This window comes from Talpa europaea (genome assembly GCF_964194135.1).
Source record: "Talpa europaea genome assembly, chromosome: 1".
In the NCBI taxonomy this organism is placed as follows: Eukaryota; Metazoa; Chordata; class Mammalia; order Eulipotyphla; family Talpidae; genus Talpa; species Talpa europaea.
This window is the reverse complement of record NC_140073.1, coordinates 113,096,639-113,109,193: the sequence shown is the minus strand read 5'-3', so window position 1 is coordinate 113,109,193 and position 12,555 is coordinate 113,096,639. Positions and strand designations below refer to the sequence as shown.

Below are 12,555 nucleotides of genomic sequence, written 5' to 3'. Positions count from 1 at the left end.
ACCCTCATCTCCCTCCACCCCCCTCTCCCTCTACCCCATCCCATTTTAGAACCTCTATTAAGTCATGAATGGGGCTAATAAGTTCTCAGCTCTAATTAAAACTTACTCAGGGGCCTCCCTGGTGGCGCAAGGGGTTAAGCACCGCACTATGAAGCAATCTGCAGCCTCTGCGGCACCAGTTCAATCCCCGGCAGCCCAGGGAGCAACCCACATGGCACAGCAGACCTCTCCTGACTCACCCGCTGCTCCCCTCAGCAGTGTGTTTCAGTCAGTCTGTCTGTTTTGCTCCCTGCTCTGCCTCTGGTGAATCCTCTCACCCTCCACACCTCTGGCCTGTACCCCAGCTCTTGTATGCATAAATAAATAAATCTTAAAAAAAAAAAAAACTTATTCAGTTAAGACCAGAATATTACCACCTTGGTTATGGTGGCAGATTATATTTCTTAAAGATGGTCACAATATCTCCTGTCCTAGAAATTCTTTTAGAACTACAACTTGCCCCTTCACCCCAATAAAGAGGTGAAGCCTAATTCCCCTCCCCTTGTATTTGCTCAGACTTGTAATGCCTGTGACCAACAGAATATAATGGAAGTAATGCTGTGAGACTTTCAAGGCAAGCTCATTCAAGGCCATGCAGCTTCTTCTGTCAGCCCGGACACATACCTTTGGAGCACTGAGCCACCATATATAAAGCCTAACTACCCTGAGGCGACCAGGTTCTTAAGAAGCCCAGACCACAAGGAGAAGTCAAGTTTAAGTATTCCAGCTATGTTCCTGGCTATATTCCTAGCCAGAATCAATTGTCAAGACATGTGAGTAAAAATGATTCCAGATGTTTCCAGCCCTCAACTATTGGATCATTCCTAGACTTTGAGTCTTTCCAGCTGAGGATTCTGACACCATGAGGTAGAGTCAAGCTATCTCTTCTGCAGCCTGTCTGAACTACTGACCCACAGGACATTAACATGACAAAATGGATGTTTTACACCCCTGAGTTGTAAGGTAGTCTTTTTACACTCAACAGTAATTGAACAGCTTTAGTTTTAAAAGTTACTAGTTACAGATTTATCATTAAAGTCAGAATTAAATGTGGATTCATCTGAAGTCACAGAATTCCCTCTGTTCATCTACATCAGCTACCAACTGGTCCCTGATCAAGTTGCATTTATCAATTCTACTCTCCTGCTTCATGCATAAAATATGACATTGTCACCTTCCCTCCAGACAGTTTCTTTTTATAAACCCATTACCCTGAAACTTTACCTTCCTGAAATCTCACTCTCCAACTTCCTAACCACATCACTGCTCCCTGGCTTCTAGTCCCCAGAATTCAGAACCTAGTGATTACAATGGCTTAGCCCTCATCACTTAAACTCCAATCTGATGGTAGTTGCTAAGAATTGAGCAAATGAGAAAAACGAAAATCTAAGAGAAAAATGACTCAATTATGCTAGTAAAATTCAAATATTACTACAATCTTTTTACAAAAGAACAGACCAGTGAGGTCAATTACTTATGATAGAAAATCCAAAATAATAAATAACGAAACTTACTTTATATGTCTTGAAACCACACTCCATGATTTCTAAAACATATTTCCCTTTCTAAAGACTCAATTTTTTATCTAAATTATGTTACCTTCTCAAAACAGCAACCCAATGACAATATAGGAAAATCAGTAAAAGATATGGCAAGAAGAAATCTGTTTGATGAGAAAATACATCAAGAATAATTCACAATCTCAACTAAAATTACCTTTAAACAATTAACATAACTAGTTCACATCCACTAGCTAAACCAGAACATTAAATTGAGAAGTAATAAAAACATGATAATAAGGTCTAATAAAAGCACAGTAAATTTTACTTTTACACAATTTCTCATTGATAAGTAATCTTTTTTAAATTTATAAAACAAGAAAATTAGGAACATTTCTTATAATTCATGATGCCAAAACATTTTCCTTTAACATAAAGACTCACAATCAAAAGAAAAGGAGGTCATAATACCTGTATCCACTAGAGTAAATACAAACAACTTTTTTAAGGCAAACTGTTAAAGAAACTTCTTACACTTATGAAAGTTCCTAGAGGTAAAAATATACAATCAGCACAAAAACATAGCTAAGTGTGTAAGCACAATGGAAAGCTTTTTTATGGCTTCTATTTTGCTAACGTGGTTATAGTTAATGGGAATTGCTGCACAAAATGATTGCTTCCATGAAAAGAACCTTCTTTATTACTAACCAATCAAATTTCATTTTTATTACAGATGTTGGAAAGTTCAAAACCATGATTCATTTATAGAGCATACAAAAATAAGAAAAGTGTTCGAGAATAGAGTAGATCATTTACAAAGCAATAAAAAATTAAAACTCGAATTTCTCTTACTGGCAAGGCAAATATTTCTACACAGAAGTGTCTGCAGCTGGATTTGCTGAATCTTATAACTTCTGTCTTTGAACAAAAAATGTGAAGTTTGAATTTAATATCTCATCTCTACTTGATAGCTTCCATCTATCTGATAACTGCTTATCAAGGAGCCTGAAAAATGTTCGGAAGTTTGAAGATGTTTAATTTTCACTCAAATATGGAAGGCTTGAGCTAACATTAATAACTCAAAAGTCTTCAGAGAAATAAGACTGACAAATGTTATGGTGCAGTTGCCACCAAAATCTTTCCAGTTCAAAATTAAAAAGCAATTAATTTCAGAGTATGACATGTTAATAAAGCATACAAGAAAATTAAATCTCACATTATGCTTAACTCTGGATTGTTTCAAATTCAGAAAGCAAGCCTTTCAAATGGTCCTAACATCATATTTTAAGTTTCCTAAAAAGCAACAGAACATTGCCTCTAACCACAACACTTTGCCTATAATCTGAAGTATAATTTTGTTTTTGTTTTGCTTCTCCATCTGCCACTTCAATATCAACTTCACATGTGCACTTAAATATGAGACAAATCATAGGACTAATATGAATGAAAAAAGAATTTCCAGTTCACTAACTTCTTAGCATTTCTTTAGTATCATCCTCAGTACAGGCAAATTCGCACAATACTGAGTATAAAATCAGAATATCTTTTATTTTCAAGAACAAAAGAATTGAATATATTGTATTTTTTCAATTACCTATGGCAATTATTACCAATAGATATATTTAATTATGCAGATGTATGAGCTGGATCATTCTCATTCTCAATAAACCTTATCAGCAGCAGTATAACATCTATTTTATAAGAATTAAATCTGTATTTTCCACTTATTTGAGCCTCTAGAACCCTTCTGAAATGCCTTTAAAGTCCAGATTCCCCATTACCCATGTGGAAGAAATGGAATTAAAAAAGCACTCTTGCTGGGTCTCCCAAGTGGCACAAGGGGTAAGTCTCAGCTCTATAAAGCTATGGGCAACCCCTGCAGCTCCCTAGCTAGGGAGTTAACCCACATATGACACAGAAGACCTCTCCTGTCTCACCCACTGCTCCTCTCAGCAGTGTATTTCATTCTATCTGCCTGTTCCCCTCTCTGTCTCTGGTGAATCCCACCCCCCTCCCAGCCTACAGGCTACACCCCAGGCCTACACCCCAGCTCTTGTATGCATAAATAAATCTTTAAAAAAAAAAAAAAACCACTCTTACTGACATAAAAACAAAGTTTTTTAACATTGACAGTTTACTGTTTATACTTACTTTTAAGATGCTTACACATGGGTCTCATGGAATCCTCTAAAATTACTTTCCTAGAATGTATTATAAATTAATGCTACTCCTAGAATTAAGTTATTAATAAATTTAAATAATTAAGCACCCATATGCCCAAAATGAGATAAATGAAATATTCTAAGTCTTCTTTTTTAAGCCTTTATATAGTTTACTGAGCTGCTAAATAAAGAACAGAAAAGATATTGTCCTGATTTCAAAAGATTAATAATTACAGTATGATGAAATTAACCAATATGCTTAAAATACACCAAGGCATTGGTGAATAAGATCATTCAGAAAAGATGGTATAGGAGCTAATAAAAATAAAGACACTTTGGACATTTTCTGCTGTCCAAAATGGTAATGGGATAAATTACAAATGTAACATCCTTAAAGGCTCTTAGGCAATAAAAGTAATTATAGAAACTTGAACATTTATTATGTACCACCCTACACTAGGTACTTAATACATATTTCACATTATAATTTTACAAGTAAGGAAACTGTGGCCTAGAAAAGTCTACACAAGATCGCAGAAAAAGTAAGGCAGAGCTGAACTTAGAACTCAGTTTTTTCTGACTCCAACTTACTGTCTCATTCCTAACCTTTATACTCTATCACCTATGGAGCTTCAATTTCTTCTACATAAAACAGTAACACATATCTAAAAAGTTCAGTGTTAATATCAGTAATTATGTAAGTAATCATCAAGTACATGGCTTAGAAATACTTAATCATTATAAGTAACCCGATATTTATCAGCTAAGATTTTAAGGCTAAAATTTTTCAGTGATACCTAATAAATAGTACTCCCCTGAAAAGACAAGGGATATAAAGATACATATCGCTAGAGCTTCCCAAATACATAATCTTGAAAAAAAAAATCTTATAAAAAAGTTATAGAAATAATTTTAATATTGCAATAACTATTTATTGATGTTTTGTATTATTGACTTATATATCATATTTATAAGGAGCTTTAAAAAGCTTTACCAAACTTGTATCTGTACACAGGAAATTAGAGTCAAAATTCAGTACAAGAAAAAAACTGAGAGGTAAACAGTTAAAATTAATAATAAATATTGCTGAGTGCTTACTATGCACAAGACACAATGACAAGCATTTTATCTTTTTTTCATTTAATCTTTAAATACTCTATAATTATCTTTACCATTTTGCAAGTGATTTTTAAAAGGCCAGTAATTTGCCCAAGATCATACAATTAGACTCTCACATCAATGTTCACAGAATTTTCTAAAACATGGTAAAGGAAGTGATAAAGACTGCAGATTCCTGGGCATCCCTGGTGGCGCAGCGGTTGAGTGCTGGGCTGCGAAGCTGCGCACAGCCTCTGCAGTGCCAGTTCAATCCCTGGCTGCTCCCGGCCACCGGAGGAGGGTCCCAAATGGCGCACAGACCTCTCCTGCCGCCCACTGCTCCCCTCAGCAGTGTACTTCGGTCCTTCTGCCTGTTCTGCCCCCTGCTCTGGCTCTGGTGAATTCTCTCACCCTTCCGCACTTCTGACTCTACCCAGTGCTTGTATAAACAAATAAATAGAATTTTTTTTAATAGAGGCACGTTTTATTTGTTTGTTTGTTCGTTTGTTTATACATGCACTGGGTACAGTCAGAAGCGCGGGAGGGTGAGAGAATTCGCCAGAGCCAGAGCTGGGAGCAGAGCAGGCAGAAGGACCGAAGTACACTGCTGAGGGGAGCAGCGGGTGGCAGGAGAGGTCTGCGCGCCATGTGGGACCCTCCTCCGGAGGCCGGGGAGCAGCCGGGGATCGAACCAGCGCCGCAGAGGCCGCCCAGCGCTGTGCCACCAGGGAGGTCCTAAATAAATAAATCTTTAAAAAAAAAAAAAGACTGCAGATTCCTGCTAAGCAATGCAAGTGCACCTCTCTCTCCTTTTGTGTGTATCTGGCAACACTGTGGAGCTCTCAAGCCTGAAGCCACTCCTGGGACAGGGATGGGCCAATGAGTCAGGTGTCCATCACAGAATTCCATTCTTTGGACTAGAGTGACTGCTCCAAATGTGGTCACATGACCCAAATGGGGTTACTCAATCCTCCCCTATTTATTTATAGATTATAAATATATATTTATAACCAAATGACGGTTAAAAAAAGTTTAACCAAAAACTCAAGTAATTTAATAGAAAATCTTGTCATTAAAAAAATAGCAAGTGAGGCCTCCCTGGTGGCTGAGGGGTTAAGCACCGCACTATGAAGCAATCCACAGCCTCTGCAACATGAGTTCGATCCCTGGCCGGCAAGAGAGCAATCCGCATGGCGCAGCAGACCTCTCCTGTCTCGCCCGCTGCTCCCCTCAGCAGTGTATTTCAGTCAGTCTGCCTGTTCTGTTCCCCACTCTGTCTCTGGTGAATCCTCTCATCCCCAGCATCTCTGGCCTGTACCCCAGCTCTTGTATGCATAAATCAATCTTAAAAAAAAAAAAAAAAGCAAGTGAAAACTTAAAATACATCAGCTGTTATAAAAGATTTTGAAAATATTTATTAGCCATAACTATTTTTATCCTCCTTGGAAAGTTTAAATCCAGCATATTATTATCTAAAGATTAAAGACATTAATTCAAACTCATAATTTACCATTCCCTTCCATATTACCAAGTAAAAAGAACAGTTCAAAATCTTCCATTTTAAGAAATTCATCCAAAGGTAAGTACTCAATAGCTACAAAAATATGTATATGCAAGCACTGTTTACATCAGAAAAATCACAAACTACAACTACTAGAATTCCTTTTCTACCCCATAGGAGTAGGGGGAGGTACAAGGGATAGTCTGTAGCAGGCAACTGTGGTAATAGCTATTTTGTAGCATATAAACACCTTCTCCCAGTTATTCAAAACACCAATCTAGGCAATGCTCAGAAGGAAATCTGCTGATGTAATGAAGTATGTAATCAGTTGACTTTACATTAATCAAAAGGGAAATAATCCTGATGGGTCTGACAATCAGTTGATAATCCTTTCCCAGAGAGCCTGAAATCAGACACTGCAAGGAGCCCCTGCTGCACACGTTCTCTCTTCCTCCTGGACCACCCTTGCTGGCTCTCTGCCTTCTGTGGACTTGGCACTTACCTGGCCAACCCCCACAGTATAAGTCAAGTTCATGTGTATGTGAATGTGCGCACAGATAAGAGAGAGCACTAGAATACAGATGCTACAGCTTCTGTTTGTTTGAACTGATTAATCCAGCACCTTAAGTATCCATCAGAACTATAAAAGTAAATTATAGTTTCTTCATTACAAGGAAAACAATGCAGCCATTTAAAACTGATGATGTAGAACTCCATTCATAAACATGGAAAAAGACCCCAATGTTATATGACAAAAGATTACCAAAAAAAAAAAAAAAAAAAATGCATATAGCATATGTACGCCAACTTCTTTTTTTAATTTAGGATGAGAAAACGATAGCATTGTTCACCAAAGTTACTAATATGAGTTTAAAGTTTTAATCTGACCATTATGATTTTAGGTGATTTTTACTTTATTCCTTATATTCTTATAGGCTATTTTCATCTTCTACAATGACATATATTCTCATTAATCAGGAAAAAATAAATAAACCTTTCTCATTTGACAGGAAAAATGTCTGGTTGATCTCCAGGTTAAAATTGTGCCCAGGGTTTTTTAAAGGACAAAGAGATACAATCCAAGAAAAGTGGGTATTTCAGGCAGAAAGCAACATGAGACAAAGATGGACACCACAAGAAGTTTAAAAAGGCAAGAGTTCAAGAAAATATGTGACAAGAGAGGCTGGAGAGAGAAACTTGGACTAACTTATGGTGGGTCTTATCCCTCATGCTATCTATTGACTGTGGGTAACCAATAAAGGTGTTAAAACAAAAGGAGTCACATGGTCACATGAGCATTTTAGAAAAATAAAAATAATACAAAACCCAAGGAGGCTTGCAGTGTGAAGGCAACACTATTGGAAGGCAGCCAGGCTGGAAGCAAGAAAACCAATTCAGAGACTACTACACTAATACAAAGTCCTGGATTGAAGGTAATAGCAGCAGAGATGGAGAGAATATGCCATTGAACTTGATGGGGGAATACAATAGTACTAGACACAGAAGTGGTTTACCTAAACTAGGGAGTTCAGAGAAGGCTTCCAAAAAGGGCGTCCTTGTGAGTAAGACTCTCAAGAAGAGACCTTCATGAATATCAAAGACAAATGCAAGATTCCTTTAAATGTTTCCAAGAGAAATATCAAAGTATATTTGTTCATGCCCAAAGAAAAGACAAATAACGACGACACTGGTTAGTATACTAAAAATCAGAGTTTTCAGCTACAAAACAGACTCACAACTATTAAGTAATAATAGGACTATGTAGACACATATCTCTTGCGGTTGACTTCGTCCAAGAAAAGCATACTACTGCCAGAAATAGAATACTCTAAACAGTGTTGGATTTCAGTCACACTTAAAAGTCACTTACAAGTCAAATACACATAGTTTCATACAGATTATTCTAGCTGCCCTCTTATCGCTGCTTTCCAAAATGCAATCTTTTAAATTTTTTAAATTACAATCATTTAAATTACATATGCTCATTATAACATTTCACACAATTCAGAAATGTAGTTCCTCTACCCTCCATCAAAATCCTATCCTCTTTACCCTGTAATTATTAAAAATTTTTGAATCCCTGCTTTTCTTTGTTTATATAAACATGCCTACATAAGGTTTATTTAACAACAGTGGGTTCATATTAAATATATATATCACTCTATAACTTGTGATCATAGATTAACAGGTTTCAATATCTTCATTTTTAGTATTTGCAATAATGTGGACATGTCATAATTTGATATATTTGGGGACATTTCTGTTTTTTGCTCTTACAAATAATGCTATAGTTAATATTGTTATATTGTTATATATTTCTTTAGATATTGTTCCTTACAGATCTATCAAATAAATCCCCTGAAGAACAATTTCTGGATGAAAGAATGGTATTTAAAAAATAAATAAAAAATAAAAAATATTGCTATATTGTTTCCAAAAAGTAATAATAGCTTACAGCCTCATCTATAGTTTGAGAGTGTTTTCCCCCAGGCCCTTTATGGTATGATAAATTATCATATTCATTTTTGCTTATCTGACTAGGTGGGAAAGTAATCTATTGTACATGTTCTTTGTCCATTTGCATTTTCCCTTTCGTGGACTGCCTGTTCCTATCTCTTCCCTTGATTCTGTTCAGTTGTCTTTTCTAATTAATTTGCAGAAATTTGGGCCTTTCATCATAGAAAGTTTTTTATATTTGTCTCCAATCTCCAATTAAATCATTCAATTTTTCCTCCCATGAATTCTGGATTCTATAACTTGCTTAGGCCTCATCTGATAATTAAGATTATTAAAATAATATCTGTATTTTCTCCTAATTACTATAATTTGGATTTTGTTCTGACATTATATCCAGATCTTTAATTCATTTGAAATGTATAACTTAGTATCCCAACACCATTTATTGAATTATCCATTTTTAAATGCCTCCTCCTTAGATAGCTAAGATGACAGGTAAAATTCCAAATTTATTCAATGTTTACTCATTATTAAATATAGGAATACTGAATATTATTCAATATATGAATTTTTGGGGCCTCCTTGGTGGCACAGGGTGTTAAAGACAGTGCTATGAAGCTATCCCCAGCCAGGAAGCAATTAACACAGCTCAGCAGACCTCTCCTACTTTGCCTGCTGCTCCCCTCAGCTGTGTATGAGTAAATCTGCCTGTTCTGCTCTCCACTCTCTCTGGTGAATCCTCTCACCAACCCCCGCCCCATACACACCTCTAGCCTGTACCCCAGTTCTTATATGCATAATTAAATAAATCTTTAAAAATATATACATGAATTTTAAAATTCATACATTGGGACACAAGCATCAACTATACCAATATAATGTAAAATGGTTGTTTTTCTTAAACATAGCAGAAACCTAAATTAAATCAATGATCTAACTATATAAGCCTAAGCCTTTTTTTTCCCAACATAAAAGGTAAAAATAGAGGGCCTCCCCGGTGGCGCAGCGGTTGAGCGCTGGGTTGCGAAGCTGCCCGCAGCCTCTGCAGTGCCAGTTCGATCCCCGGCTGCTGCTCCCCGACACCGGAGGAGGGTTGCACATGGTGCGCAGACCTCTCCTGCCTCCCGCTGCTCCCCTCAGCAGTGTACTTCGGTCCTTCTGCCTGCTCTGCTCCCCGCTCTGGCTCTGGTGAATTCTCTCACCATCCCGCGCTTCTGACTGTACCAAGTGCTTGTATAAATAAATAAAAAATAAATCTTAAAAAAAAAAGGTAAAAATAGAATTAACCACAGTTTGAAATATCAAAATTACTCATTGAGTGAGATCACAAACATTTATTGAGCACCAACTGACAAGGGCTCCCTGCTGTCATGAAGCTTGTAGTCTAGCTTTCATGAAGCTTCTAGAAAACAATGTATCTAGGAACGAGAGAAATGAGTGTTCACACCAAGACAATGTAATGAAAAACATTCTAGTAAAATTTATGATACATTCAGTACTTTCCATTTCCAAAATACTACCTTATTTCCAATGCACCTATTTATCCAAGTGACTGTCTCTTTACTGTACTCATACAGAAAACACTGCCAGAAAGTTAAGACTATTCACAGACTAACTTATTATCCATCATGACCTATACCTAAAATATGTATTGTAGTCTCACTTTCTCAATTATTTCACTACAGTAAATAGGAACCTCAATAGCAAAACATATTATAAACTTAACGATCAATCACACAGTCCGTCCATCAGATCAAAGGTGTTTCGACAACCCAAGTGCCCAAGGACAGATGACTGGATTAAGATATGGTATATATACACAATGGAATACTACTCAGCTATGAAAAAACTTGCCACTTGCCACAGCAAAGATAGAACTGGAGGGGATAAAGCTAAGCGAATTAAGTGAGAAGGAAAACAAAAACAAAATAAAAAAACCACAAATGCTGAATAGTTTCAAGTACATACGGAATGTAGAGAAATGAAACAAAGGGTCATATATAACTAAACCTATAACAAACCCTAGAAATCTGACTGTAGAAGCAAGGCTAGCAGGGGGACAGAGGTTTGGTGGAGAGCAAAGTGAAGGAAGCACAATGAACTATGATAAAGAACTATGGGTGTTTTGGTGGTGAATGTGGTGTGGTAACATACTCTGAAAGGGTGTGATCCTCCACCTCTGAATAACACAGAGTTTACACCAAAAATAAAAAAATAAAAGCTGCTTCGAAAAAGGGCATGCAGGGCCTCCCTGGTGGCGCAAGGGGTTAAAGCACAGAACTATGAAGCTATCTGCAGCCTCTACAGCATGAGTTCAATCCCCAACCTGCCAGAGAGCTACCCACATGGCGCAGCAGACCTCTCCTGTGTCGCCCGCTGCTCCCCTCAGCAGTGTATTTCAGTCAGTCTTCCTGTTCTGCTCCCCACTTTGTCTCTGGTGAATCCTCTTTCCCCCCACACCTCTGGTCTGTACCCCAGTTCTTGTATGCATGAATAAATAAATCTTTAAAAAAGAAAGAAAAAGGACATGCAGTGTTAAAGATTTCAATAAACCCTAGAGACTTAGCAGTATTGTATTACTTGGAAGCAAAAACTTCGGTGGCCCCTCAATGACAACAGCTAACAGGGGCGACTCATTACCGACAAGTCACCTTAAACTTCAAGTCCCGCGACAGAAGCGGCCTCACTCTAGCTCTGAAGCTTCCTGCGGCCACGCCCCCCTCAATTCCAACCCACCGCCTCCTCCACGCACCACAGTCCCTAGCGCCCCAACCCAGGAGACTCCCGCCGCTGCGGCATGACCTTGGCCAAGAGTCCAACTCTCAACTGAGCCTCCTACTGTGCCGGCCTCCATCCCGAGGCCTGCGTTCGGCACCTAAGGCCACAAGGTTAGGGAGGCTGGAAGGAGCAGCAACCCTGGACCCCAGGCTGCTCCTGCCGCCCGCCCCGCGCCGCCCCCGGCCCCGGCCCCGGCCCGCCGCGCGCAGCCACCAAGCGCGCTACCTGCGATCTGGGAGACGAAGGCTTCCGCCACCAGAGACATGTCGGCGGGGCGGCCCTGGCCCGCGGCTGCCGCTGCCGGCGCTTCTCAGCGGGCTCCTCCGCGACCCCGGCGGCTCCGGGATCCGAACAGGCTTGGACTTGGCTGAGACTCACACTTGCAAAGCCCACTCCCCGGCCACGGCGGCGGCGGCGAGGACCCCAAGGTTACCGCCAGGCCTGGGCAGGAACTTCCGGCGCAGCCGCCGCGGCGCACAGGCCCTTCCGCCGGCCCCGCCCCCGCCTCCCGGCGCGCCGGCCTCGGCGTTCCGCGCCGTGGGGCGCTATTGGCGGAGGGCTGGGGTGTGCGGGGTTGGGGTGCCTGGTTCGCCCCGCCAGCCTCCAGCCTCCAGCCTCCAGGCTCCAGGGCGGGCGGTTGCAAGTCCGAAGGTTTTCGCACCCTTTCTGTAAGCGGGGATGTTGTAAACACGTAACATTTCTAAGTGCGTTCTGGATACCTGGCACTTTTCAAGATATATACAGCCTTGTATACACACAAGATATATTCAACAACCCAAAGAGATGATTTTGTCACTGCCCTTTTACATAAAGGAAACAGGGTTAAAGAGTTTCATCTGGCGCTTCGGGAGTCACTCAGGCCCCCATTCAAACTTGGGTTCATTTCCTCTGTCCCACTACTCTGCTAGGTTGATTGGAACTCAGTGTTTAGTGTTTACTTTATTCAGACAAGCTTACCCCGGGAAGGAGGCGTGAGCGTCGCTGAAGCAGGGATGGTTTACCGTTTGACTCTGTAGACCCG

The 12,555-nt window shown here is 39.5% G+C and overlaps 1 protein-coding gene across 1 annotated transcript in view; it reads right to left on the bottom strand.

The window, feature by feature from the left end:
* Window positions 1–11,799, bottom strand: part of MTX2 (metaxin 2) — a gene marked incomplete at both ends in the record, with an annotated part of 61,819 nt that extends 50,020 nt beyond the window's left edge. The window contains one exon of the mRNA XM_084242550.1: window positions 11,760–11,799. Coding sequence (XP_084098676.1) covers window positions 11,760–11,799 — 40 coding nt within the window. The remainder of the gene's footprint in view (window positions 1–11,759) is intronic.
* Between the last annotated feature and the right edge of the window lie 756 nt (window positions 11,800–12,555).